This window comes from Manis pentadactyla, chromosome 2, assembly GCF_030020395.1.
Source record: "Manis pentadactyla isolate mManPen7 chromosome 2, mManPen7.hap1, whole genome shotgun sequence".
NCBI classification, from domain to species: domain Eukaryota; kingdom Metazoa; phylum Chordata; class Mammalia; order Pholidota; family Manidae; genus Manis; species Manis pentadactyla.
The window spans coordinates 114,977,794-115,003,805 of NC_080020.1; the positions used below are offsets into that span (position 1 = coordinate 114,977,794).

Below are 26,012 nucleotides of genomic sequence, written 5' to 3' on the forward strand. Positions count from 1 at the left end.
ATTAATACCACCAAGTTCTCCAAATCTCGAGAGTCCCATGAGAATCCCCATGAGAATGGACTTCAAAAGAAATGCGTAGTTGGTTCATAAAAGGGAACAGTTCTCACCAAAGAGAGTTTGTGGTGACTGAAGTGAATAATGGAGTCAGTGCCATTTGCCACTCACAGGCACTTTGAATGCTGCTGTGCATTGGTCCGCCTCAGGCTGATTGGACTGTACACTCTTCTTTATCCGGAACTATTAGCTGATACAGGGTTCAGAGATGTTGTACCTTCCATTTGAATTATGCTCTTATCTATACCACCACACATCCTCAATGCTTAAAAATACACAAGAGGATAGATATATTTGATAGGAGAGCTCAGATGGTCACAAGATTCCTTTGATGATTAAGAAGGCATGTGTAGATCCTCACAGGCTCATGACCACTATCAAGGCCACGTAATATGGTAGCAAAAGAAAGAATGTCCTATAGAAAGGCTGGGCTGATTCTAGAACAAATAGTGGAATTTGCTCTATGTAAGTTATTGACACCCATGCCTTTATTACCTGGTCAATTCCCTTCCTCTTCTAAAAGAGTGTCTAAGGGGAGAATGATGTCCCAGTTATGTATCAGGTTGAGCTTTATGCTTAAGGTTCCATGAACACAGATACTCAGCATATGTTAATAGCATTTCTTCTGTGGCAGGGGTTTTGGGAGGCTTTTATCTGTTTTTAGCCATCTGTGAATACCCAGAAAATCCATTTGATCCAGTGTATACACTACAGAAATCTTTTCAAGGGTTGCTCTTCGTTGTCACCATCCTTTAAGTTGATATAAACTGGGAACCTGAAAAAGGAAAATGACAAAGATATTTTGGGTTTTGTGGCTTTGGGAGATTTTCCATGTTCATTTCAAATGGTTTAGGGCAGACTATGGGAAAGGTATTGTGCTGATGGTTATGTGGTTTGTATCTTCACATTTTATCTCCACCAGTTAAGTCTCCAGTTGGCAGAGGACCCAGGAGGCTGAAGTCCCTGTCTCACTTGCCAACTCTGAGTGTGGTTGTTTAGAAGGCTGAGGCTGTGGGTTTATTCCCACTTTATATGGCAGTCTCAAAGCATTGAGTAAGTACTTTAATTTTGTTTAATTAAAATGTATTAAATTAAACTAGATTTTGTTTAATCCACTTTAAAGGAGAGTTTAAATTTTGCTCATATTTAAACTGGCCTGAATGAGTGTTTTAATTTTGTTTCATCTTTATCTTTTGAAAATATAAATTCAGGAATTCTAGATCCCCAGATTTGGATGACTTCTTACTGATTCAGACCCACTCCCAGGGGCCATGCTAGGATGGGTTGGGTGGGGTTGTCAGTCCCACACCCCTTAGGGTTTCAAGGAAGGTCAAAAGAAAGAAGTGGACACTAGTCTATAGGGTCCCTAGTGGATGTCAATGGAACTTGTTGGGTTACTTCTAATGAAAGGAGTAGCCAGGCAACCACAGGTCCAGCTAGTAAGGAAGGAAGAAAGGACAGATTTGGAAAGAGAGCAGTAGCCTTGCCTCCCCAGGGAAGCCAGAAGCAGATGAAGGTTCTAAGAGTGGTCAGATGTTGGGAAGTAGAACCTGGAGAAATTCCCCTAGCAGGTGACAGATCAGCTAGAATTCTTTATAGGCTAATTGTGTTTGATCTACCTTATTTGGTTTTATTTATTTATGCACATATCTCTCATTCCCATTGCTGGGATTATAGCATGCCTGCTGCTGTTACAGGCATGTTCCCTTTTCCTCTCCTACTTCCATTCTCAGAGGCTGCTCTTCTTGGTTCTAAGTCCACTCAAGCAGGAAACACAGACTGGGAGCTCAGAAGGGCTGTCTGAGCCAGAGGGCGAGTTGTGAGTCACTGCCTCTGGACTAGGAATCAGGGTAATTAGGTTTAGTTTTTGCTTTTGCGACTACAGTGTGATATTGAACAAATCTTTTTTTTGTTTGTTTTAATAAAATTTTTATTGACTAATTATAGATTCCCATATAGTTGTAAGGTAAAATAGAAAGAGATCCCTTGTACCCTTCACATAGTTTTTCCCCATGGTAACATCTTCCAAAACAATAGTACAGTATCACCATCAGGATATTGATTTTGATGTAATCCACTGCTCTTATTCAGATTTCCCCAGTTTTACTGTACTCGTGTGTGTTTGCATGTATAATTAGCTCTACACAGTTGTATCACACGTGCAGTTTCACTCATTCACCAACAGGATACAAAGTAGTTCCATATCCCCAAGGATCCCTCATGTTGGTGTTTTACAAACACATCCACCTCCCTCCTACACTCCACATCCCTTATCTCTAAGTTCTGGCAACCAATCACTAAGCTGTTCTAAGATTTGCTAAAATTTTTCATTTCAAAATACTCTATAAATTGAATCATGTAATAGGTAAGCTTTAGGGATTAGCTTTCTTCACTCAGCTTAATTCCCTAGACATTTATCCAAATCGTTGTGTGTACCAATAGTTTGCTCCTCTGCATTGCTGAGTATTATTCCACACTATGTATGTATCATAATGTGTTTACCATTCATCTGTGGAAGGACAGCTGGGCTGTCCTGGTTTTGGGTGAACATAAGTCACCATTGCTCTAGGATAAATGCCCAAGAGTACAATTGCTGGGTCTTGTGGTAATTGCAAGGGTAGTTTTATAAGAAACTGCCAAACTTTTCCAGAGTGACTGTACAGTTTACATTCCCACAAGCAGTGTATGAGTGATCCAGTCACTCCAAATCAATAGCATAATAGTAATATTGTCACTACTTTTAATTTTAGCCATTCTGATTGGTATATAATGATACCTTATTGTGGTTTTAATTTGCATCTCCCTGATAGGTAACAATATTGACCATCTTTTTATGTGTCTTTTGACATCTACATATTTTCCTCAGTGAAATGTTTGTTCCTATCTTTCACTCATTTTTAATTCGATTTTTTTTGGTACTGTCAAGATTTGAGAATTCTTTATATCTTCCTGATATGTGTCTTTTGTTAGATGCGTGATTTGCAAATGTTTCCAGTCTCTAGTTTGTCTTTTGATCCTCTTCACATAAATAACAATTTTGTTGAGACTTAATTCACCTGTTTAAAGTGTACAACTCAGTGGCTTTTAGTATATGCAGAGTGGGTCAGCCATCACCACAGGCAACTTTAAAACATTTTCATCATCCCGAAGAAGCTCTGTATTTCACATTGTTTTTTGCAAAACAAAAACTTTTAATTTTGATGAGGTTCAGTTGATCAGCTTTTCCTTTTTATGGCTGTTCTGAACTCTTTCCCAAAGATTTTCTATTTTTTTAATTTTATGGTTTTGTATTTTATGATTGAATCAATACATTCATATATTTTGAAGTAATTTTTGTATAAGAAGGAAGGTGTAGGTCAAGGTTTACTTGTTTGTTTTGTTTTGCCTATGGAAGTCCAGTCACTACAGCATCTCCTCCATTGAATTGCTTTGCATATTTGTCAAAGGTTTGGCACCTTCAAGTGGGTCTATTTCTGGGTTCTCTGTTCTTTTCCACTGATCTATGTGTCTATGCCTCCTAATTTAACTTTTTAAAAATGCAATCGACCTGTCTGGAAAATGGGGTTGGTAATGCCTACAATTTTACTCCCAGGTTGTTCAGAGAAGCAACTGTGATTGTGTAAGGTACATGCTGTTATTGGGTAGAACAAGTTTCAGTTATTCCCTTTCAGCGTATCTGGTTGTCATTGTTCAATTTGCACATTCATGTGCTGGGAACTCAACGGGTTACCACTCAGTGATGGACAAGGGTAATGTCCACTTAATGGTGACTTTGCAGCAAAGTTAGAATCCCTGCCTGGCTTCCATCTACAGCCCTTCGCAGGCTCTCTGGATTCCTACCACTATCCTAGTTTGTATAGGCTCGGAAATGCAAACTTATTTTAATAAGCAAAGTATAACATAATTATAGTAGGGCTGATGTCCCCTAATCACTTGGCAAATGGAAATAGTTTAGGATTGGGTGGTTTAGAATTGTCCAGGGCATTCTCAATTCTCAAAAGGCTGCACAATCAATCTGTCTTTCTGCACCTTGATCACCCTGCTTACTCCATGTGCTCCCTCTCTCTTCTGTCTAGTTACATACTACCCACCCTGAAGGGCTATTACCACCTTGACAGGCAAGTCTGTTCCATTTGCTAATCAAGCAGAGGGTGCCTCAGTAAAAGTAAAGTTGGTTTTATTTACCTCTACAATTTCAGGACCTGGCAGAGTAACTAGAAAATAGCAGGTACTCATCGATGCCAGCTTTCTTTGACCTCTTTTCTCTCCAAATTCCGATCCGATTATCATTGTTAGTGACACTTAATCATTTATCATATGTATGACTCTGTTTCTTGCTGATGGTTTTTTTTCTTCTCCAATAATTGAGAGAACATCATGAGGTTAAGAACTATGGTTTCTACTTTATCTTTCCCCAGAGCAGCTAGTATTGGCCTGGCAGATTCTGAATACATGCACAATGTCTTATGCGTAATTACATTTCACAGTCTAGGTACAAAGAGTCCATGACTTATGAGGGTTGACTTAGGATTTTTTGACTTTATGGTCGTGTGAAAGTGATACATTCAGTAGAAGCCATACTTCAGATTTGAACTGAGATCTTCTCCCAGGCTAGTGATATGCAGTACCACACTGTGTCACGATGCTGGGCAGCCACATCTCCCAGCCAGCCAAGCAATCATGAGGGTAAATAACCAAAGTGCTTACAATCATTCTGTACCCATACAGTCATTCCATTTCTCCTTTCAGTACAGTATTCCGTAAGATACATGAGATATTGAACACTTTAGTATAAAATAGGCTTTGTATGAGATGATTTTGTGCAACTGTGGGCTAATGTAAAGTGTTCTGAGCACATTTAATGTAGGCTAAGCTAAGTTATGATGTGTGCTAGGTTAGGTGTATTAAATGCAATTTCAGCATAAGATATTTTCAACTTATTATGGGATCATCAGGACAAAACTCCAACATAAGTCAAGGATGAGCTGTATATTGAATTCATTACTCCATTTTTGAGAAAAATTTCAGAGCCCTTATTTCTAAAACCAGGAGGCCCAAAGCAACATCTAGGGAGGAGTTATATGGGGTTGATGTGTGAGAGAGCTGCCTTCTTGGGCAAACAAACAAGGAGTTAGGTGGAGGACTGAGAGGAAAATTTAGATGTTTGCATTGTGTAGTCCAACACATCGAACAGACATACAGAGGACATAGCTCAGGCTGACACTATTAAGCCAAACACAGCTGCCTGGGAAATGAGTAGCTTCAAGAGGGCAGAGCAGGCAGGCAGAAAGGTTAATCCAAGTCTGGCCTGTCGCAGTGATGGATGGATTGTAGCCTCAGGACAGAGGAAGAAAGTCACAAAGGGCAAGACCAACCCAGGCTGTAATCAAGGGTCAAGGGTCCAGGAAAGGTCCAGGGAAAGAACATTTAATTTGTGCTATTGTCAAACCTCATTTCCTGACTCTAGAAATTTGGAAAAGGAAATTTGTAGCTAATTAACATGTTAATTAAAACTTGTTTAGAAAAGCCTTATTTTGATAACTCCACTTGTTGAAATGTTAAGGCCTTAATAAGCATGCTTCAGTAATTGAGAAACAGTGATTGGTGATTGAGCCTCTTTAGGGACCTAAAGGTCACTGTGGGAGTCACTGACGCAGAGGAGAAAGGACAGGAGGTTGGTAGGGCTGTGTTCACTTCAACATCAGCCATCTACCAGGGAAGTCACTTTTTTAAAATTTATATTTTAAATTGTGGTAAAATCTATATAATATAAATGTATCATTTAAACTATTTTAAGTGTACATTTCAGTCGATTTATGTACATTCACACTGTGCAACTGTCACCACTATCTACCCTTCCCCGCAACTGTTTTCATCTTCCCAAACTGAAACTCTATGCCAATTAAACAGTAACTCCTCATCATGTCCCTTCCTTGCCAGCCCTCGGCAACCACCAATCTATTTCCTGACTATAGGAATCTGATGACTCTTGGTGCCTCATGTAAATGGAGTCACACAGTGTTTGTCCTCTTGTGACTGGCTGTTTCACTTGGCGTTATGTCCTCAAGGTTCATCCATGTTGTAGCATGTGTCAGAATGCCCTTCCTTTTTAAGGCTGGATAATATCGTATGCGTGTATATATTCCATTTTGTTTATCCATTGATTGATGGACAGAAGCTACTTTTTAAAATAATCTCAGCATCGGAACTTACTGATAACTCTCCTAAAAATAAAAATAAAGAAGAGTATGGAAAAATGATAGGTAAAAATTACTGGCTTCTGAGTGCTCCCTCCTTATTGCTTTGCTCTAAATGGATGAGGAACTAAGATATTTTACAAAGCAAAGATGGGGATGAGGCAACCCTGCTCATCAAAATCATGGCTCTCCCCAGTCAGTGGAGTTAAATTGTCATGGAAAATTGGACTGGAACAGAGAGAGACAAATGGCACTCAATCAGGAATCAGAAAAGACTGGTTTATTATGGCACCGGTGCAGACTCAGTGGAGTAAGCTCCAAACCCTGAGCACCAGTGATGCAGCGAGCAAGGCTTTTGTGCAGGCAGTCTTCCAGGATGGGCGGGGCCTTTGGGCAGTTTAGTGGGCCGCTGGGCAGGGAACCTATCACGGAACATTCCTTAGGTTACTTAGGCTCAGTGGGCTTAGTAGGGGCAGGGGTCATTCCTTCACAAAATAAGCCTTAACTGAAACTGAGAGAGACTAATGTTTTGACCTGTTATGAACATACCATCTTTACTTGCAAACAGGATTGAGGAAAACAAAATAATGCTTATTCTGACTCTGGAATTGGGCTTGATGCTCATGCTACATTCCAGTTTACTCCTTCCTTACAATAATTCTTGAGTCAAACTGTAGGCAAAACAGCAAATAATTAGGAAAGCCTGAATTAATATCCAAGTACCTTGAGCTCTGAAAAAGTGCTATGCAATAAAAATATGTGATCCACAAATAGAATTCACATATGTAATTCTCAATGTTCTAGCAGCCAAGAAAAAAAAGGTGAAATAAAAACTTAGCCTAAGATATTGAGAATATTATTATTTCAACATGCAATCAAACTGAACTATTAATGTGATAGTTTACATTTTTTCCACACCAAGTCTTTGAGACCCAGTGTATATTTTACATTTATAGCACATTTCAAGTGCTCAATTGACACATGTAACTGGTGGCTGTGTATTGTTCTATGCTTCTCTGGACTGTAGTGTTCTTCTCATTGCCCCAGGAAGTATATTTATCTGGCTAAGTTCAGTGTCTCCCTTTGTACTTCATGTTATCTATAGCTCCTTAATGGAAATGTTGTCTCATATTTTCAAAGCTCTTTACCACCATATACCTTCACAGAAAGAATGGCCAGCTTCTTACTTAGAGGGAATAATTCCTTTTTTTCTCCTTGATTTTGCCTTTTCCCCAAGGTCTGTTCTCTACCTTTGGAGAACCAGGAAGTGAATGAATAGACAAATTGGGTAGATACACATTTCTCAATAACTATGTAGATTATTATATGATTGCTGTTGCTAGGGGAGCATTTTAGATGGTTGGGGAGAATAGCCTTTGACTACTTGGTGAAAAGGATGAACATCAACAAAAGAATTAGGAAAGAATCTCAGAAAAATGCTGCTATTAAATTATACATTGTAGTGAAGAAAATAAAAGTAACGGGTCTTTGCATTTTTAAAGTTTTTTTTTTTTAACTAAAGAAGTGATATAGAAAACACAACAAAGTGGATTAAAAAAAAAACTACCCACAATTCCACTTTCTCTAATGAGCTTCCAAGACATTTCAAAGCTGAAGTGGGAATGTCTTGTTATTTTGCAAGTTCCCTTGCTCCTTAGAGGCATGAGAGCATTTTACTCCAGAAAAGTATTTCCTTTAGGAAACAAAACTTGCCCAATTTTGCCACGTGTGCTCAATTGTTATTAGCTTTCTATATTTGGATTGGGGAGCTGGAGGTTAGTAAATGTGCCAGAGAAAATGTAGAGGTAGGGAGGGAGAGCTAAATGACTAAGTTAACATGATGGCTCACTGAGCCCTGATGTTGGTTGATGTGTGTCTTGAATGAATGAAGGGGGGCCTCAAGGAAAGCTGGGAAAGGATGAGTTCAGTATTTGTGGGATCCAGGTATTCTAGTAGAACCAGACCCTGACCATCACCTTGTGGCTGTGGGTATCTTGGATTGTAACCCTGACCCTGTCTAGTTCTCTCTGTGAGTGACTCCCTCTTGCCCCAGGATACTCCTGCCAGAACTTGCCAGACAGCTGTCCTTCCTTTGGTCACAGACACCTTTCGCATAAAGTGATTCATTGGGGTTCTCACAGGTAACTCCTCCCCAGAGGAGTAGCTGTGTGAGGGAGGCCTAGGGTGACATTGGAACCTGTGGAAGGCCCAGTGTCCTGTCATCCTTAATGTTGCCTTTGTCTTCAGACAGGTATTTAAGACCAGCTCAGCATTTTGTGAATTCATCAGTCCCATGGAGCCCAAATGAGCCCTGTGGGTGGTTTATCTACTCCCAACTTCTGTGGAAACTCATCTTTGTTACTGTCCCAAAGTCAGGCTCAAAAGAGGCTCATGTTTGATGAATAAATGGTTAACATTCAGATTAGATTCACTAGAATGTGAATACTGTATTTTTGTTTTGTTTACTGCTTTATCACCTCAACCTCAAACTATATATTAAGTGAATGAATCCATATACTCATTCATCAAATATGTTTTGCATATTAAAAGTACTAGCCTCAGTGCTGAGTCTTGAGATGACAGATGACTGAGACAGCAGTCCAGTATCCCTTGTAAAGAAAGTCTTCCCTCAGGGAGATGCTGACCCCATCGGAAGAAAATTGAATGAAACACAGAGCTTTCAGTAGAGTATTAACAGTGGCAAAAATATTTTGTTTGCTACATTTGGTAATAGATAAAATCCTGCCTTTGATTCATAACAAGAATAACATTCTGACTTCCACTAGAAAAAAGCAGACTTAAAAGGCTTGTTCATCCTACATTCCAGTTTACTCCTTCCTTGATTTGTTCTGTCTCAGATCAGAGACAGAGTCTCTCTTTTTGGTGCTTGTCACAAGGGCAAAGTGATCCATGATTGCAGCTGATATAACGTCCCCTAGGATTATAATTTTATGTCTCCTAAATTCACCCGGCCCTGAATTATTTTGCCAGGTCTGTGATGTCCCAGAGGGCTAAGAAAAACTGATAGATTCAGTCCTTTTAGATGATTTAGAAAACAAATTCTTGTAAAACATTGGGCAACTCTATACTCTATAGCATTTCCTACTTTACAAAAAGATTCTTGTAAAGTTAATACACTGTTTTGTAAATATAGTGAGGCTGAGTTTCACCATGAAAACGACACAAAAATATTATAGACTAGAAAGTTCTAGTTCCCACCTCCACTATGGGAAACAACAATTCTGGACAAAGAGTTTTAAAAATATATTTCTTTTCTTTAAATACACAGGGTGGAGTGGGCATGAACATGAGCAAAGTTCTCAGAGGAAAAAGAAAGAGAGTCAAAGAAAGGAAAAAAGAAAAATTATAAGGAAAAGTACATATTTTGGTATAGGTTTTGGGTGGAGGAGAGCCACGAATAGGAGAAAAACAAAACATTTTGAAGCCTTATAATAAATTGGCATGCAAAAAAGTTTCATTGCTATGAAATTAAGCAGAGGGGAAGAACTGTAAATATGGCCATATGTATGTAAATATGACCATATGAAAATGGTTGCTGTCTGCTCGAAGGTGGAGAGATGGTTTCTCAAGGACTCTGTGATGTATTTGTTTGATTAGTGTGCTCAAAAATTTCTTTCCTCTTGACTCTTGCTTTCTTGCCAAGTTAACATCATTACTCAGGATGTTCATTTTCTGAGGAACTCTGGGGGTACAGGAAGAGCTTAAACTCATTATGCCCTGGAGTCAAGTTGGTGAAATGAAATATCAAGTGGTTCCTTGTGATCTGGGGGTTAGCTGCTGTAAAGGGAGCTGACCATCAGGTTTCTTACTAACAGACATGCACAGCCTTTGATGCCTTGTGGGAGAGTGTTAGTAAGTGATGAATCCAGTAATGTCACTGAGGACTTTCTTGCTTTATTTAAAAGTGGAGTGAATAGTGTTTTCTTCCCCTCTCCATAAACCTTGGTACCTTCAGATCATTTAAGAAGATAAGCATACACTCATGGGATTGTTTTCCTCAGAACCACAGTAAGCATATCACCTTTCTGAATATGTTATTTCTGGAAGCCATTGTAAGGATCAGTCTAATTCATGTTACTGACAGAGTGGAACTATTGAAAGAGAATCCAAGGTTTATTTACCCTTAACTTCCTGAGCCAAGGGGATGGACCAAATGCTGCCACTTAGAGATAAAAGCAACCCACCCCCCTGAAGTTATGGATAAGAGATAATGTCTAAAAACATGGAGGGGGTGATGAAGTCATATTGTGCAGGTTATATGTTTACGTGTAGCAGAAATCCTCAAATAAGATTTATTTAAAATATTACTGAGTACAAAGAACGGTTCTAGGTGCTGGGAATAAAAAGTGAAATTGACATAGTAGCCATCTTCCATTTTAGTTGAAAAATAGACTTTCATTCCTCTCTCACATAAATGAAATTTGGAAATAAAATGTCCAAGGCTGGTGGAGTGTTCCACAATCATCAGGAACTCAGACTCCGTCTTCGATCTTGTGTTTCTATCTTCTTTGACATCTGGCTTCCACTTTCTTGTCCAGACCATCTACATTCAGGCCAAGAAGAAAGAAGAGGTAATGTGGCTGTGCTCTTCCTTTAAGTTCTGTAAGTTAAAATGGAGCACTTCCCCCTGTGTCCCATTGGTCAGAATTCAGCCACAGGGTGGCTGGGAAATTTATTCTTTATTCCAGGAGGCCATCTGCCCATCTAAAAATCAAAGAGACAGAACAAATACTGTGGTCAGCTGGTGGTCTGACAGAGTCATCATAAAGGCCTTCGCTAACTTCAGTATTTGATAGGGTAGTTTTAGGGCTTGATACAGACAAAAGAGAAGGCCCCTAGGCAGGCAAGGAAGGGACACTGAGAGGGTACCCACCTTAGAGTGACCTAGGTCTATTTGGATAGCACTGACTCATTTTTCATTTTTATGTCAACAGTTGGCTTTAGGTCTATGTGAGCATTAAGAAAAGCCTTTTAAACAATTTACACCATATTTGGTGAACACATACTATGATTGAAGAACTTGGTAATCTCTAAAAGTACTTCCAGAATGTGTAAGGAGGCAGGTATGGAGTCCCAGAGCTGGCGTTTCCTTGGGAGGTGGTGATGAAGTAGAATCAGCCCCAGGGAAATGAGGTCGATGTCAGACGGTCCTAGGCTGGTCCTTCACCCATCTCCCGACACATGGATGAGGGCCCTATTCTTTAAGACACCCCTCTCCTGTCTCTTCCTCAGTGGCTCTACTTAAGTAATAGGTCTTTCTGGTCAGTCCAGATGTAAACCTTCATTAAGACCAGGGAGAACCCTATGGTGAAGGTATAAGCTACTTGAGGAAATAGGTCCCCAGAGTTTCTATTCCCACTCGGTAGCTCCTGGACAAGATTGTTATTCTTCATTTCCATACAAGCCATCTTAGAATGACAGATTCTTATAATCCTGAAGCAGTTCTAGCAGTCATTTCATAGTACTTCTTTCTTGAGCTAGTATTCCTTCAAGGCTGTATTTCCCAAGTGATGTGCCATGAAACAATAGGTATTAATAGGATCTCTGAAAACAACAAGTACCAAGTCAAGAAGGCTTGGGAAATAGTGTCCTAAGTTCCCCACTTGGGGATTCACATATAGTTAGTGTTAGCTTTTTATAGGCTGGTAGAATTCCATACCTTACATGAAAATGTAACTGTGCAGGAATAGCCTCTTTTTGCACACCTTGAGAAATGGAAAGCTCACCACCAAGGGCTTGCAGACTATGTATACAACACCTTTTACGGTGCCTTCAGCGAAGTGTGAAAGTCCCAGAGTCATTCACCAATCCCTCATGCACTGAGTCAAAGGCAGTGTGTCGCCAGAGCCCTGTCGTGCTGGCACTCATCCATTTGGTAGATCAGGTAGGTTTTCTTTTTCTTGTCTTATTCTTGCCCCAGCTGCTGCCTCCACACCTGGCCTACATTGTTAGACATTCACCAGAGCATTCCTATCAGAGGACAAGGAAGGGAAGGAGTGTGGGATCAGGTCTCAAATCAGTGGAATTGCTTGTTATTACAAGTGTTAGCAATGAATGAAATAGGTCATTTAAATATGATGAATCAAATTGTATCATAAATTTGCACTCTGATTACTGACTTTGGAGATCTTAAAATATGCCTTTTGCCTATACTTGATTTAATTATGTTGTTATTTGGGAAGTTTCATATACATTTCCAAAGTGATCTGTTATTTCCTTCCTCCTTCTGGACGTGTTCTGAGTGAAGCAAGGATGGCAGCAGCAGGAACCGTCAGCCCTTAGAGAGTGTATTTCATTTTTATTTTTTCTGGTGCTGGTTTCTCATCCACACCCCTAAACCTGGGGAGTACTTGCTTTTGGCATCTACTGGTTGCTAACACTTAGACTCACCTTGTTTCACTTATCTTTAAAGACAGCTGTCTTCACTTTATCAGTGGCCAGTTTTGAGAAATGGATAGTCTGTTACTGAAATGTACAAATATTTTGGTTCAATGAATGAGGTAAATTTGTGCTTGATGAAAATGAGCTTCCTGGCTCAGCATTTCGATTCCACCCAAAGCTGGCCATGGGACTTGCATGTGGCTCAGTGCAGAAGTGGTTCAGGCCAGGCCCACAGGGTTGGGGAGTGAGCAGTTGTCAACAGCGGGACTGGACAGAAGCTACCCAAGCTCTGTCAGACTTAGGTTTCTCTTAGGAAGATAGACCTTTTTCCCAGTGCCATTTCCCCAGCCACCAACTCTGGGTCCAGAACATCTTCTCTGAGTAGCATTTGTCTGGGTTAAACAAGAGAAACAAGACCTGTCTCCATAAAGCCAGTATCCAAAGGTCACATATTACCAATTGAGCTTCGCCTGAACAAATTTCCCTGAAGCATTGCTTAGGACTGGTAAGGATTTGGGACTCTGGAGTCAACTGGGTTTTGGTCCAGCCTCTCCCCTAGATGATTATCTTGAGCTGATTCTTTCCATTCCCCACATTGCAGTTTCCAGGTAGGTGATGCTATTTATTGACTATGAGACTTTGAATGAATTTTGTTACCTCTCTGAATCTCATTTAAAAATGACAGTAATAAGACATACCTCATATAGTTATTGAGAATGAAATAATAAATGATCAAATCCAAAAAATTCTCTATCACAGGCCAGGCTCTTGATAGGCACCCCCTCAGAGGTGGCTGTTAGTGTCTGTGTTGTTGCTGAGTTGCTATGTTTCAGGAAACTCACTCTGGTGGCAGGAAGGTGTGAGTAAGGGTACTGGGTCTCACTTGTGTGTAGTGTGTGGCCTGGAGAAGACTATTTTGAGAGGATCTTCTTGGAGAAAGCTGGGCCTTAAAATTGGCAGGTACAGTTGATGGCCAATGTCCAATTAGTGGTAAGCTTTTACAGGTTATGCAGAAACATTCTTTCTCTGTTGGACATCTGGTTATGGGTCAGCAAAACAGAATCCAGATGAGGGAAGAGTTAAGGGCAAAGCCTTAGGCAATTCCCTAAGCAGAAGAGGTGGTTTCATTGCCCATGCTAGAAGCTACTGGAATGCTAAAAGCTCCTCTTAAAGAACAGGAAACATTATAATTTCCAGAGTCTTCTGCTTTCTGTGTTCACTTCCCTTGCTACATGGAAGCCTCCTCCAGTCAATTTCCTTAAGGCATGGTCCAGGCCCACCCGCAGATGACCCTGACTCAGAGAGAGACAGCATTTAAAGGCTCTGCTACCTGAGAAGGCTATGAGACAGAACTTCTTGAAGAGCTACCTAAAGCATTTGGGGAAGTAAATAATACCATTATTTGCATTTCCCAGGGATCTTAGGGGCCTCTGCTCAGTTGTGCACAGGGTGTCCTGGGCATCTCAGCAGACACTGGACAGGTTTCCTCACTTCCTTAGCCTCAGTCTTAGGAAGGTCCTATGTCAGGACTGGAAATAGTCCTTGCCTAAACTGCCCATTTAGCTAGATTTCTTACCTTAGAACAAACTCGTCATGGTCTCAGTGTGGAGAATTCCCCAAATGAAACCAGTCATCTCTTGGGGAGAAGCACACAACTCTTGCAGTTCTTCCTTATTTATGATTCATAACTTGGTTCTGACTTATCTTCAGATTTTCCTTCAGCCATGCATCAAACATTTATTGGGTACCACTGTTTGCAATGCATGATATTAGTGAGTACAAAGCTAAAGGAGATGCCTTTCTGGCCCTTGAAGTACTTAAAGCCTAATTGGATAGCCCTTCAAGTAGCAAAAAATTATAGCAGTGTGGGAAGTGCTCTGGTTGAGGCCTGTATGGAAGTTAGCCCAGCCCAGAAGAGGGTCTCTAAAGAGTGTGTTGTGTGTGGTATGGGCTGGATCGTATCCTCTCAAATTTCCTGTGTTGAAGCTCTAACCCCCAGTGTGACTGTATCTGAACCTAGGGCTTTTAGGAAGTAACTAAGATTAAGGGTGCTCAGAAGTGCTTGCCAGAGTCCCTAGTCCATAAATGATTGTTTTTGCTATACTGGAATCAGATAGACTTGGCTGGATCTAGCCTCTGCTGTTTATTATGTGGCTTTGGGAAAAACTACGAATTTCTTTGAACCTTAGTTTCCTCATATGTAAATGATGATAATATTAGGGCTTATGTGTTGGATTTGCTGGTAGGAGGTCAAATGAGGTGTTGTACTTAGCACAGGCTCTGGCTTTTAGCAAGTGCTTAGGGTAGGTCTTGTTGAAAATTTTAAAATAGACGTATATCTTTACTAGACCCCATCTCCCATTTCTGCATTTCCTTCTACATGCTGAGTATCCCACCTGACTGCTGGAAAAATGAAAATAACATCATGGGCTTTAAAAATATTTTATTTTCTTTATGCTCTTTTTTTCAACATTGATGAGATAAAAGGTAGAGGGAGAGGAGTAAAGAAGTAGAAGTGAGGAAAGAAAGAAAAGACTGAGAGAAACATAGAAATCACCTTTATCCCTCCAGCTTTTGACCTGTGCCAGCCTCCCACCAGCTCCTCCCCTTCAATACCTGAGAGGAGAGAGAAGCACAGCCGGTGAGGAGCCTCAGGCTACATAGCCTGCCTTGCAGCATGGTCTCTGCCAACTGCAGCGAGCTGAAGCCTGCACAAGGGGAGCAGCACCAAGGGGCCCAGATGCTTGGAGGGCCACATGAGAGGCGGGGACCAAGTTACCAGCTGCTTTGTGTGGGCACTGAGTAAATAAGCGAATCTGCTGGTCGCCCAAGTACATACACTTATGGAGAGCACTGAGCATCTTTACAGCCTGAAGATCTGTCCCCACATGGCAAGGACAGGAGGGAATTGAGAGGCAATCACACCTAGCCTGCCTTGATAGGATTTCTCTACATGGCTCAGACTGCCAACGTCCCTTCCAGAAACACAGGCCCCACGTAGACTCAAGTGTGGCTTGTTCCTGACCAGCACAGAGAGATTTGGAAACACATTGTAGTTTGAAATCATTTGTAAGAGCTTCAAAAAGGGATGGGAGGCTCATAGACGGGGCATAGGTAGGGGTGCAGAGTTAGAAATCATCAAAAAAAGCTTTGGAGATTTCTCAGGAAAGTCACATTTACCCACGCAGAGTAAGTGGGGAAGGAAGATAGAAAGTTGTTCTACCACAGATAAGGAGCTGACCATCTCCCCATCTATAAAGCTTCACAGGACTTCCCTCCAAGGCTTACGTAACCCTGCATCATTCTTCAAAAGTCTTATGTCAAAGCACAGCATTATTATTTTCAAGTAAAACACAATAGAATTTGAATTTATGGTTTTATCTCATTTCTTTTGTAAATATTACCCAGTATGTTCTAACTTCAAAGAGACAGGGAAACTGAGGAACCAGAGAGGGTTCCACAGCAAATCAGCATACCCACTCCACAACTCAGAGAGAGAGCCCTGGGGGAAAGGGGAGGACATGGTTTTAGTTGTCCCAGTGCTATGTCTGCAGCAGGGCCTCAGGAGAGCTTGTTCTAAATTGCTTCAAGCAACACCAGGCTAGTAAGTGAAATTATGGGAAAGAGGTCAAGCTCAGTGCAGGAGAGAACTGCCCGACAGGACCAGGTGCACTGTGAGTGGGTGAGTGCACCCTCCACCAGAGTTATCCAAGCTGAGGTTGGATGGCCGTCACCAGAGATTAGGAGGGGGATGTGAGGTCTGCTATTTTGTGCCCATGTTCTGCCCCTGCCAGGGGTCAGGGTGCTGATGACCAGGAGGTAGGAGGTGTGCCTTCCTGATAGAAATCTTCAATATTTCCTTCCTTCCTTACTCTACTGGTAAATTCATCTTTGTCAACTCCGTAAGCTGTTCTGAGCCCACTGAAACCTTTAGATTTGACCACCACTTGGGTTAAGCTTCCCTATATGTGAAGTAGCACTTTATTCCACTTGGTTTTAAATAGACTGCTTTCAAGTTTTAGGGAGTGCTACCCAGTTACAGTATTCTAGGATTTGGAGAATGATTCCAATTTCCTTCATGATTCTATAGCCTCTTCTAGGTTTAGTCTTCCAAACTATGATCCTGATACATTAAATCTTCTTCACATTGAAGACCTGTTAGTTGCTTGGTAATTTCACTGTCCTTGGCTAGATCTCATCCAACTTGTTTTATACCATCTTGAAGTGAGTGCCTGAATGCATGCAGCTTCTCCACTTTACATGTTCTCCAGTTTTCTGCATGTTTGCTCTGTGGATAGGATAGTGGATAGGGTAGTGGATAGGATAATGCATGATTTTAAGGCATAGAAAGTCTTAGATCTTCCATTGACTTTATAGGCTAGGTGGCTTTGGGGAAATTATTTAACCAGCCACTTTGAACATCAGTTCCCACATTTGCAAAATGGAGAGAGCAGTATGTGCCTCAAATGCTCATGAGGAAAAACAACTTGCCATTTGAAAGTCTAGTATACTGCCTTGCACATAGTAGGCACTGAATAATTTAGAAGGGAAGGAGAGGAAAGAGAAAGATCCTGTTCTTCAGTCTAACACTTTCCCAACTGAGCTTTTTTGGCTCCTCTAAGATTCCGTTCTTGATTGAAATATCGTTTTAAATAGCGAGGGACCTATGGAAATGAATAGGTAATAATTATGTCAAAGAGGTACTTTTAAATCTCCTTATAAGATTCAAATTTGCACTATCTTGGTCCTGTTCACTTAAATTGATCCCTTCGTCCATTTCATTCATGTATATAAGAACATTGCACTCACACGTTATAAATATAAATTAAACGTATGGCCTTGCATCTTTAAAGACATGAGTGAGTAATATATGGGAGACATATAGAATCATTCCGCTCTCTTCTGTTTATGTTTAGACGATCTTGGCACCTCCCAGAAGGTAGAGCTACAACGAGAGAAATGGGACAGGAACAACTTGCCAAGCAGGAGCCTCTCTCGGCGTTCCATCAGCAAAGAGAGATGGGTGGAGACGCTGGTGGTAGCTGACACAAAGATGATTGAGTATCATGGGAGTGACAGTGTTGAGTCCTATATACTCACCATCATGAACATGGTATGTAGGGCTGCGTGGGGGAGGGGCAGCTGGCAAACAGACGTTAGAAATGCCTCACCCTCCAAAAGTGAGAGACCTTTTTTGTCCTTTTAATCTATGTGTATAAATTTATTCCCTGCTTAACTGATTAAGGATAGAAATTCAGAACAAATTAGTCTTTCTCTTAAAAATGTGTATCCCTAGGATTATTTGTAATTTATCCATTTACATTTTCTACTAGGTATTTGTCAAGTGACTCAATCCTTTTAGTATGACTTTATCTCACTAATTTATGTTAGTGTACAAGTGAGTAAACTGAGGAAAAGAACTAGAACATGATTTCCTCAAGATAGGTAGAGCTAGAGTTGGAATAAAGTTAATGATCCTGAATTCCAAGCTTCTCTTACATTGTTGATGTTTTTTGCCTTCCCAGAGAGAGTGTTAGTCTTGTCAAGGGGAAAGCTGTTTGCCTGAGTAACTGATAATAAAGGATAGGAAGATCCTGGGTCAGAGAAAGGGTGAAAGAGAAGAAAGGCCCTAATCCCTCAAGCACATAACCAGTCAATCACCTGGGAAAGGTTGTCTTTAAATATCATAATGTGGATTGGGCCAGGGACATATCTCATTCCTTTGCACTCCACCCAAAATTCCTGAACTATGGGATGACATTTATTTTAAGCACAGCACAATGCCATTTTACCCCTTCTCTGGCATTTATCTATCTAATCATGTGAGCTAATGGTTTTCCATTTCTGACTCTAGGTCACCGGGTTGTTCCATAACCCAAGCATTGGCAATGCAGTTCACATTGTTGTGGTTCGGCTCATTCTCCTTGAGGAAGAAGAGGTAAGAAATTGCTTCTCTTCCATTCCTTTGACCTGTATCCTTGCATTCCCTCCCTCCTTTCTTCAGCAGAGCTCTTGATGGACAAGAAAGAGGGTACCAGAAAGGTGTTTAGAAACCCACAGAGAAGGAAAAGGATATTTCTGTATTATTCCTTGGGAATTCAGTGATGTCAAGAGGGAGATAGAGAACACTTCTGAGCTATACATAGCTGGAATCAACTGACAGTCATTGCATCTAGGAACATACAAGTCAGATTTACAGAAGTTACTAAGAATGTCCCAGAGTGGAAAAAGACTAAATCATGATATGGTTGGGTGGTTTCAATGAAAGTTGGGAGGGCCATAGAAATGTTGAACCTTTTATACTGCTTGTTTACCTCATACATATTAATACATGTCTCTCAGATCTGAGTCCTCTTGTCTCTTGCATTTTTACCCATGGGAATTTTATCTATTTTCAGAGACTTGCCTAACTTCTATAAGCTGAGACTCTCAATTGATAGTACAAGCCCAGGCCTCATAATTGAGCTCCAGACTGATATCCAACTGCTTACTTGATATCTCAATCTGAAAGTTTCATAGCCCAATCAAACTTGGAAACTTAGTATATCCAAAGTGGAATTGTTGATTGTTCCCTGCCCAAATCATCTCAATTCTCCTTACCTCATCTCCCATTCTACCATCCTACCCATCTCTGTAACCAGTGCCTCTATGCACCATTGCATATACCTAGGAGTCTTTCTGGGTTGCTCCTTTTCTTACCTTCCACATTCAACAGCAAGGCCCACAATGCCCCTACCTTCAAAATACATCCCAAAACCACCTACTGGTCACCAACTCTACAGTCATCATGTTGGTTTAGGCCTTATTGTATCTTGCCTGGGCTACCACAGTGAACTCCCAAGTGATCTTCCTATTTTAAGACTTGCCCCCCCAATAATCCAATCTCATATAGCAGTTAGAATGATCATTTTAAATGCAAATTGAGTTGCTACATGTATAAAACTATTTAATGGCTTTCTGTTTTTGGAATGAAATCAAAATTTCTTACTGTGTCCTGTCCAGGCTTGACTCATGATCTTGCCTCCATCCACTTTTCCAGTCTTTCCTTGTGTCACTCTCTGCCTTGCTTCCCATCCCCACATTCACTGGACTTTAGATAGGTTCTGAAACACACAAGGCACTCCTCAGCCTTCTGGCCTGTGCACTTACAGTTCTCAATGCCTGAAACACCCCTTCCTTGGTTCCAATGATGGCTGGCACCTTTTCATCTCTCAAGCCTCTCTCTGTTTAAATCCTGCCTCTTCAGGGAAGTCTTAATGGCCAATCCATCCAAAGCCAGACCCTTCTCCATTACACTTACCATTCTTTATTACAGAATGCATTGTACCTCCTTTATTGATACTGGGGTAACACTCTCACAGTTCATTAATACTCTGTGTATTTGTTTACTCTTTTCTTGCTTATCCTAGCCACCATCAGAATGTGAATTCCACAAGGGTAGAAACTATGTTTTTTTATTTTGGGGGCTCTCCCCAGCACCTAACACAGTGCCTGGAACATGAATGAATGAGCAAATGAATGAGTGAAGTAGAGTTTAATGAATGAATGATCCAGCCGACTTTATGAAATTCCTTTGAAGTTTATAGAGCTTAACTAGCAGCTGAAATATGTGAAGAAGGGCATCATTCAAATCTCTATCAACAAGGGACCTGAGGTCAAAATGCTCAAGGCCAGGTATATTGTTTTCTGTGCAGGAAGGAGCCTCCATAATCAGGTATATTTTAAAACAATAATCTCCAGAACCTGGGTCCATTTTCCTTTTTCTGCTCCCTAACACCTGTACTTCCCTTAGTCACTCAAGGCATACTTTGTTTTTTGTGTTTTCTTGGAACATCATTTTAATATTTATTGAAGTATCATTGATATGCAATCTTATATTGGTTTCAAATATACAACACAGTGGTTCAACAGTTACCCATATTATTAAATCCTCACCCCCACTAGTATGGTTACTATCTGTCAACATAGAAAGATGTTACAGAAATCATTGGCTATGTTCTCCATGCTGTAGTACCATCCCCATGACCAACTTATACTATGATTGAGAATTTTGGGGCCCCTTTATCTCCCTCATCCTCCCCATCCACCTATCTCAACCCTTCCCCCATGGTGACCACTAATCACTTCTCAGTGTCTGTGAGTTTAGTGCTGTTTTGTTCATTCTGTTTTGCTTTGTTTTTATATTCTACAAGTGAAATCATATGGTATTCGCCTTCCTCCTCCTGCCTTATTTCACTCTAGATCCACCCATGATGTTGCAAATGGCAGGATTTCTTTTCTTTTTATGCCTGAGTAATGTTCCATGTGTATATGTACCATATCTTTATCCATTCATCTATTGATGGACATTTACATTACTTACATATCTTGTTTATTGCCAATAGTATGGTGATAAACATAGGGGTGCATATATCTTTTCAAATCAGGAATCTTGTTTTCTTCAGGTAAATTCCTAGAAGTGGAATTCCTAGGTAGACTGGTATTTCTATTTTTAGTGTTTTGAGGGAACATACTGCTTTCCACAGTGGTTGTACCCACCAACATTTACATTCCCATAAATAGTGTGGGAGGTTTCCCATTTCTCCATGTCCTTGCCAGCACTTGTTATAGTGGCCATTCTGACAGTTGTGAGATGATATCTCATTGTCATTTTGATTTGCATTTCCCTGATGAATAACTATGTAGAACATATTCAAGGCATACTTTGGATATCTTAGAAACCCATGGATGTATTATTTTCTTCCCTGTGAAGCTTTTTTAAAAATATTTCTCCAAAACTTAGAAACCAAGCAGAACAAAAACTAGGTATCCTTTCAATGTCTAAAATGACCTCTCTAACTATGGGTATATATATAGCTTTATTATTTACTATTGATTAGGGCCTAGACAGGTAAGGTAAATTAAATAAGCAAAAAACTGACAGGGTAACAAATGTTTTTTGTCCAGTAGAGATGGAAATGACAGGACAAGGAGCTGGGGATCCTAGACGTACAGGGCCTCTGTGTTTCTCCTGCCCCGAGGGTGAGAGTGCACAAATAAGTAATAATCAGCCATTGGCCAGTTGCTAAATCTTTCCAGTCATTCAAAACAAAAAGTTTAGAGAAGTCTTCAGTAGTTTAGAAACTACAAGTCCTGAACCGGTAGCTGCAAACCTGGGATCTAAGCCCTGCTTGGCCAAACCTGTTTTGTGATTTGGGCTGGGTACTTCCCCTCTCTGTCCTCATTTTCTTCACTGTTTAAATGAGAGAATTGAATGCACCATTCCTAAGGGAATGAGTTTTTCCTTCAGGGAAATGAGATTTTCATAATGATGGGAAAATTGGAGGAGTTTATTCTATAACATCTGGAAAATGACTTTCTCCATGATGATGCAGATATGTCCTTCCGACACTGAATTTGGTTCAGGAACGAGGGACGGGGGATGTTTGTAAACATTCACTCTTCCTTAAACAGATTCACATGGATTGGTGTCAGTTCTTCAAAAATTGTGAGTCCAGCCAATGTGTAAAAGAGCAATATTGAGGCAAAAATTTGAGCCTTTCTGACCTAGCAATACCTCACTGAGTTAATGTGTTCCGACCAGCAGCTTGTGAGCCGAAGAAGAACATTCCAAGATAGGCTTCTGCTTGTGTAGTTCCCTCAACTCTAATAAGCTCTTATATTCATGGCTATTACATTGGGAGTTCACTTGACCCTTAGGTGGGTGTGTCGGTGTGTGAGTGTGTGGGCTTTTTCTACCCACAATGGGACCCATCTGAAAGACTATAGGCTCCCTTTGATTCATAACTATAGGATCTCACATGTAGTTAATTAGTAGTAACCCACATAGAACCACACTGAAATTCCCTTATAGGATCTTCTGTTGCAACTCTCCAGGCTTGATTTAGACCAGTTATTATTTTTAAGATATTTAAATTTTTTTTATTTTGAGATAACTGTAGATTCACTATTATAAGAAACAGTACATAGAGATCTGTGTACCCTTCACCTAGCTTACCCCAACTACAATCTTGCATTACTTTAGTAAAGTGTCACAACCAAGAAATTTATATTCATACAAACCATCTACCTTATTCAGATTTCACCAGTTTTATGAGCACTGGCTGGTGCACACACGTGTGTATGTTTAGTTCTGTGCAATTTATCACACATGTAGATTTCTGTGATCATCGCCACAGTACAGAACAGTTCCATCACAAGGATCCTCATGCCACACTCTTTTACCTCCCTTCTGCCTACTGACTTAACCCCTGGACAGCACTAATCTGTTCTCCATCTCTGTAATTTTGTTATTTCAAGAATGTTATATAAATGGAATTGTACACTATATAACCTCTTGAGATTGGATTTTTTTCATTCAGCATAATTCCCTTGAGATCCATCCAAACTGTGTGTATAAAGAGTTTGTTCCCTTCCGGTGCTGAGTAGCATTCCATGGGATATACCAACTTGTTTAATCATTCACTCATTGAGTTGTTCCTATTTGGGGCTGTTTCCTGGTTTTTGCTATAAACATTCTACTACAGGCTTTTGTGTGAACATAAGTCTTCATTTCTCTAGGATAAATGTCTAGGAATGTAATTCCTAGGTCATATTTTTTTTTTTTTAACTATTAGACTGTTTTCCTTAGTGGCTGTATCATTTTATGTTGTCACCGGCAGTATATGAGTGATCCAGTTTCACCATGTCCTCACTATTGGGTGCTGTTATTATTTTTAATTTTAGCCATTCTGATAGGCATTTAGTAATATCTCATTGTGGTTTAAATTTACAATTCTCTGATGGCTTATGATGTTGAATATCTTTTCATGTATTTGCCATCTGTATATCCTCTCCAGTAAAATGCCTCTTCATGTCTTTTGTCCATTTTCTAATTGTTTGTTTTTTATTGTTGAGTTTTGAGTGTTCTTTATATATTATCTATTCTAGATGCAAATGCCTTGTCATATATATATTTGGATTCGAAGGATTTTGTCTCACTCTGTACCTCAACTTTTCATTTTCTTTACAAGGTTTGCCTCAGAGCCAAAGGTTTTAATTTTGATGAGGTCCAATTTTTCAGTTTTTCCTGTTATGGATTGTGTTATTAATATCAATTCTATGAACTCTTTGCCTAGCCCTAGATCCCCAAGAATTTCTCCTATGATTTTTTTTCTAAAAGTTTTGTAGTTCTACATTTTACATTTAAGTCTATTATACATTTTGAATTAGTTCTTTATAAGGTATGAAGTTTAGATGAAGCCCATGTATTTCATGAGCATTTTGTAATTTTTCAGATATAGATCATGCATATGTTTTGTTAGATTTATACCTAAGTATTTCATTTTCTTTGGAACAATTCTGAATAGTATTATTTTTTCAAATGATGAGTATTATCTCAGAGACCTCTTCCCCCCATAAAACCCAACCGACCCAACAAATAAAGAAATGTAGGTTTGAAAACAGACTCCAAAGAAATCTAATCATAGTTGATGCTTTGTTTGATGACCTGCTTTCCTGTCTACAAGGAGCTGGACCTGAGGCACTAGTCTAGTGATGCCGGGCACCCATTAGGGCCCCACCTGCATCTAGGAGCTTGGTTCTCATAGTCTTTGGTTCAGTATTTGACTGGAGCTAGTTTTCCACCTAGTACAACTAGTTCTCCATTTCTCTGAAGTTTAATTTACTCTTATTATAAAATGAAAATAACAATGCTTTCTTTACAGATTTACAGATAATGCTGAGCAGATGCAGCTAAATGGGAGAACATGTGAAAGTATCTGGCACATAGTAAATGATTAAGAAATATTTCCTTCCTTCCTTCTTTTCCCTTCCTCCTGCCTTCCTTCACTTTTATTTCTTTCTCTTTCCTTTCTCTTCTCTTCCATTCTTGATTATGCCATCTGGCCAGTTCCTTATGGTGGGTGTGGGCCCCTTGTTCCCATAGGATTGCTAGCCTAACCTTAGCTTGACTAGATGAATAGGAGGCTGACTCCCCTTGCCCAGCTAGTACCCCGAACTCCATCCTGTCCACCACACACCATTCTGCTGGGTGGTTTAATGATGAGGATTATTAAATAATGAAGTCTTTTTTCTATTTAAGTTCATTATGCTAAGCAGTTTGGCGAGTTTTCCAGAGTGATGAGCCACCTTTTTGTGTTTTCATGAAAGGAAGGTGGCCTATGGTGGTGAATTAGCATGGGTGGGGGCAGCTGGGAGTACCTCTAACAGGCAACTGAAGTGCCTCAGGCCTTGTTTGATTTGGGTTTGGGCCTTAGCAAAATACAGAACAGTATAAAAGCAAGTTCAGTTTGATACAGAATCTGTCCTGAAATTCTTAGGGCTGAGCCCAGAATAATAGACTCAGATTAGAATAGGCCAGTGAAAGTAGTCATTCTCTGGGTAGAATCCACCCTGTACTGGGGATGGCTCTGTATAGAGAGCCCAAGGATATGGGGCAAGGGAAAGGAATTTCTCCTTCAGAAATTTAAATTCGACTGGAATCCCTCTAGAGCTGATTATCTCCCCCATTTGACAAGTATTCACCCAGTTAATTAAGAACTAGCCCCTTCTTCCCACCCCAAGTAGTAACTATGGATCAGATGGGTCCTCAGGAGCACTTGAAGTTACAGACTGAGGGACCTACTACAGCATCCTTACTGCTGTTAGAAAACCAGTGATCCTACTAGGTCAGAAGCCCGGAGAGACTATTACCCTTTGCCCTTCACCCACAGATGCCAAACCAAGATGGAAATCGTGGGCAAGGAAACATCCAGCCTTGTAGGATACCTCATGGAAGGCAGAGCTATTGTTGAAAATGTGAAAGCACTTTGGAATTGTATTGGCTTAGGAAGCAGAGAGCCACTAGAAATAGAGCTTCAAACAGCTATTGGTCTTCACTCATCTATTTTTATTTTTCCCCAAGGGCTACCTAGCCCAGTGATAATTTCTGTCCTGCAGTTCTCCCCTTCAGATTTTTAGTGGGAGTCATGAGAATAATGTTTAGAGCAGGGGGTTAGCCCACGGGAGTAAATTAGCCTCTGCCAAATTCCTGCAGATGGCTGAGGCACCCACTGAAGCTCACTGCACTTGGCTGCTTCTAGGGACTCATGTGATGGCCCTGACCACACTAAATTCACCCACACCAATCTCTTCCTCTTTTTTCTCCAGCAAGGATTGAAAATAGTTCACCATGCAGAGAAGACGCTGTCCAGCTTCTGTAAGTGGCAGAAGAGCATCAATCCCAAGAGTGACCTTAACCCTGTCCATCATGATGTGGCTGTCCTTCTCACCAGGTACCCCAGGGGCATTGCAGGGGCTGCAAGGCAGGGGGCGCTGGCATGTAAAAGGGTTGCCATGTGTCCAAACTCATGAGATGCT

At 40.4% G+C, this 26,012-nt stretch overlaps 1 protein-coding gene across 2 annotated transcripts in view; it reads left to right on the plus strand.

The window, feature by feature from the left end:
- Positions 1–26,012, plus strand: part of ADAMTS12 (ADAM metallopeptidase with thrombospondin type 1 motif 12) — a 327,971-nt gene that overhangs the window by 176,563 nt on the left and 125,396 nt on the right. For both annotated transcript variants that reach the window (XM_057496003.1, XM_057495999.1), the window contains exons 4-6: positions 17,570–17,766; positions 18,508–18,591; positions 25,803–25,927. In XM_057496003.1, coding sequence (XP_057351986.1) covers positions 17,570–17,766; positions 18,508–18,591; positions 25,803–25,927 — 406 coding nt within the window. The remainder of the gene's footprint in view (positions 1–17,569; positions 17,767–18,507; positions 18,592–25,802; positions 25,928–26,012) is intronic.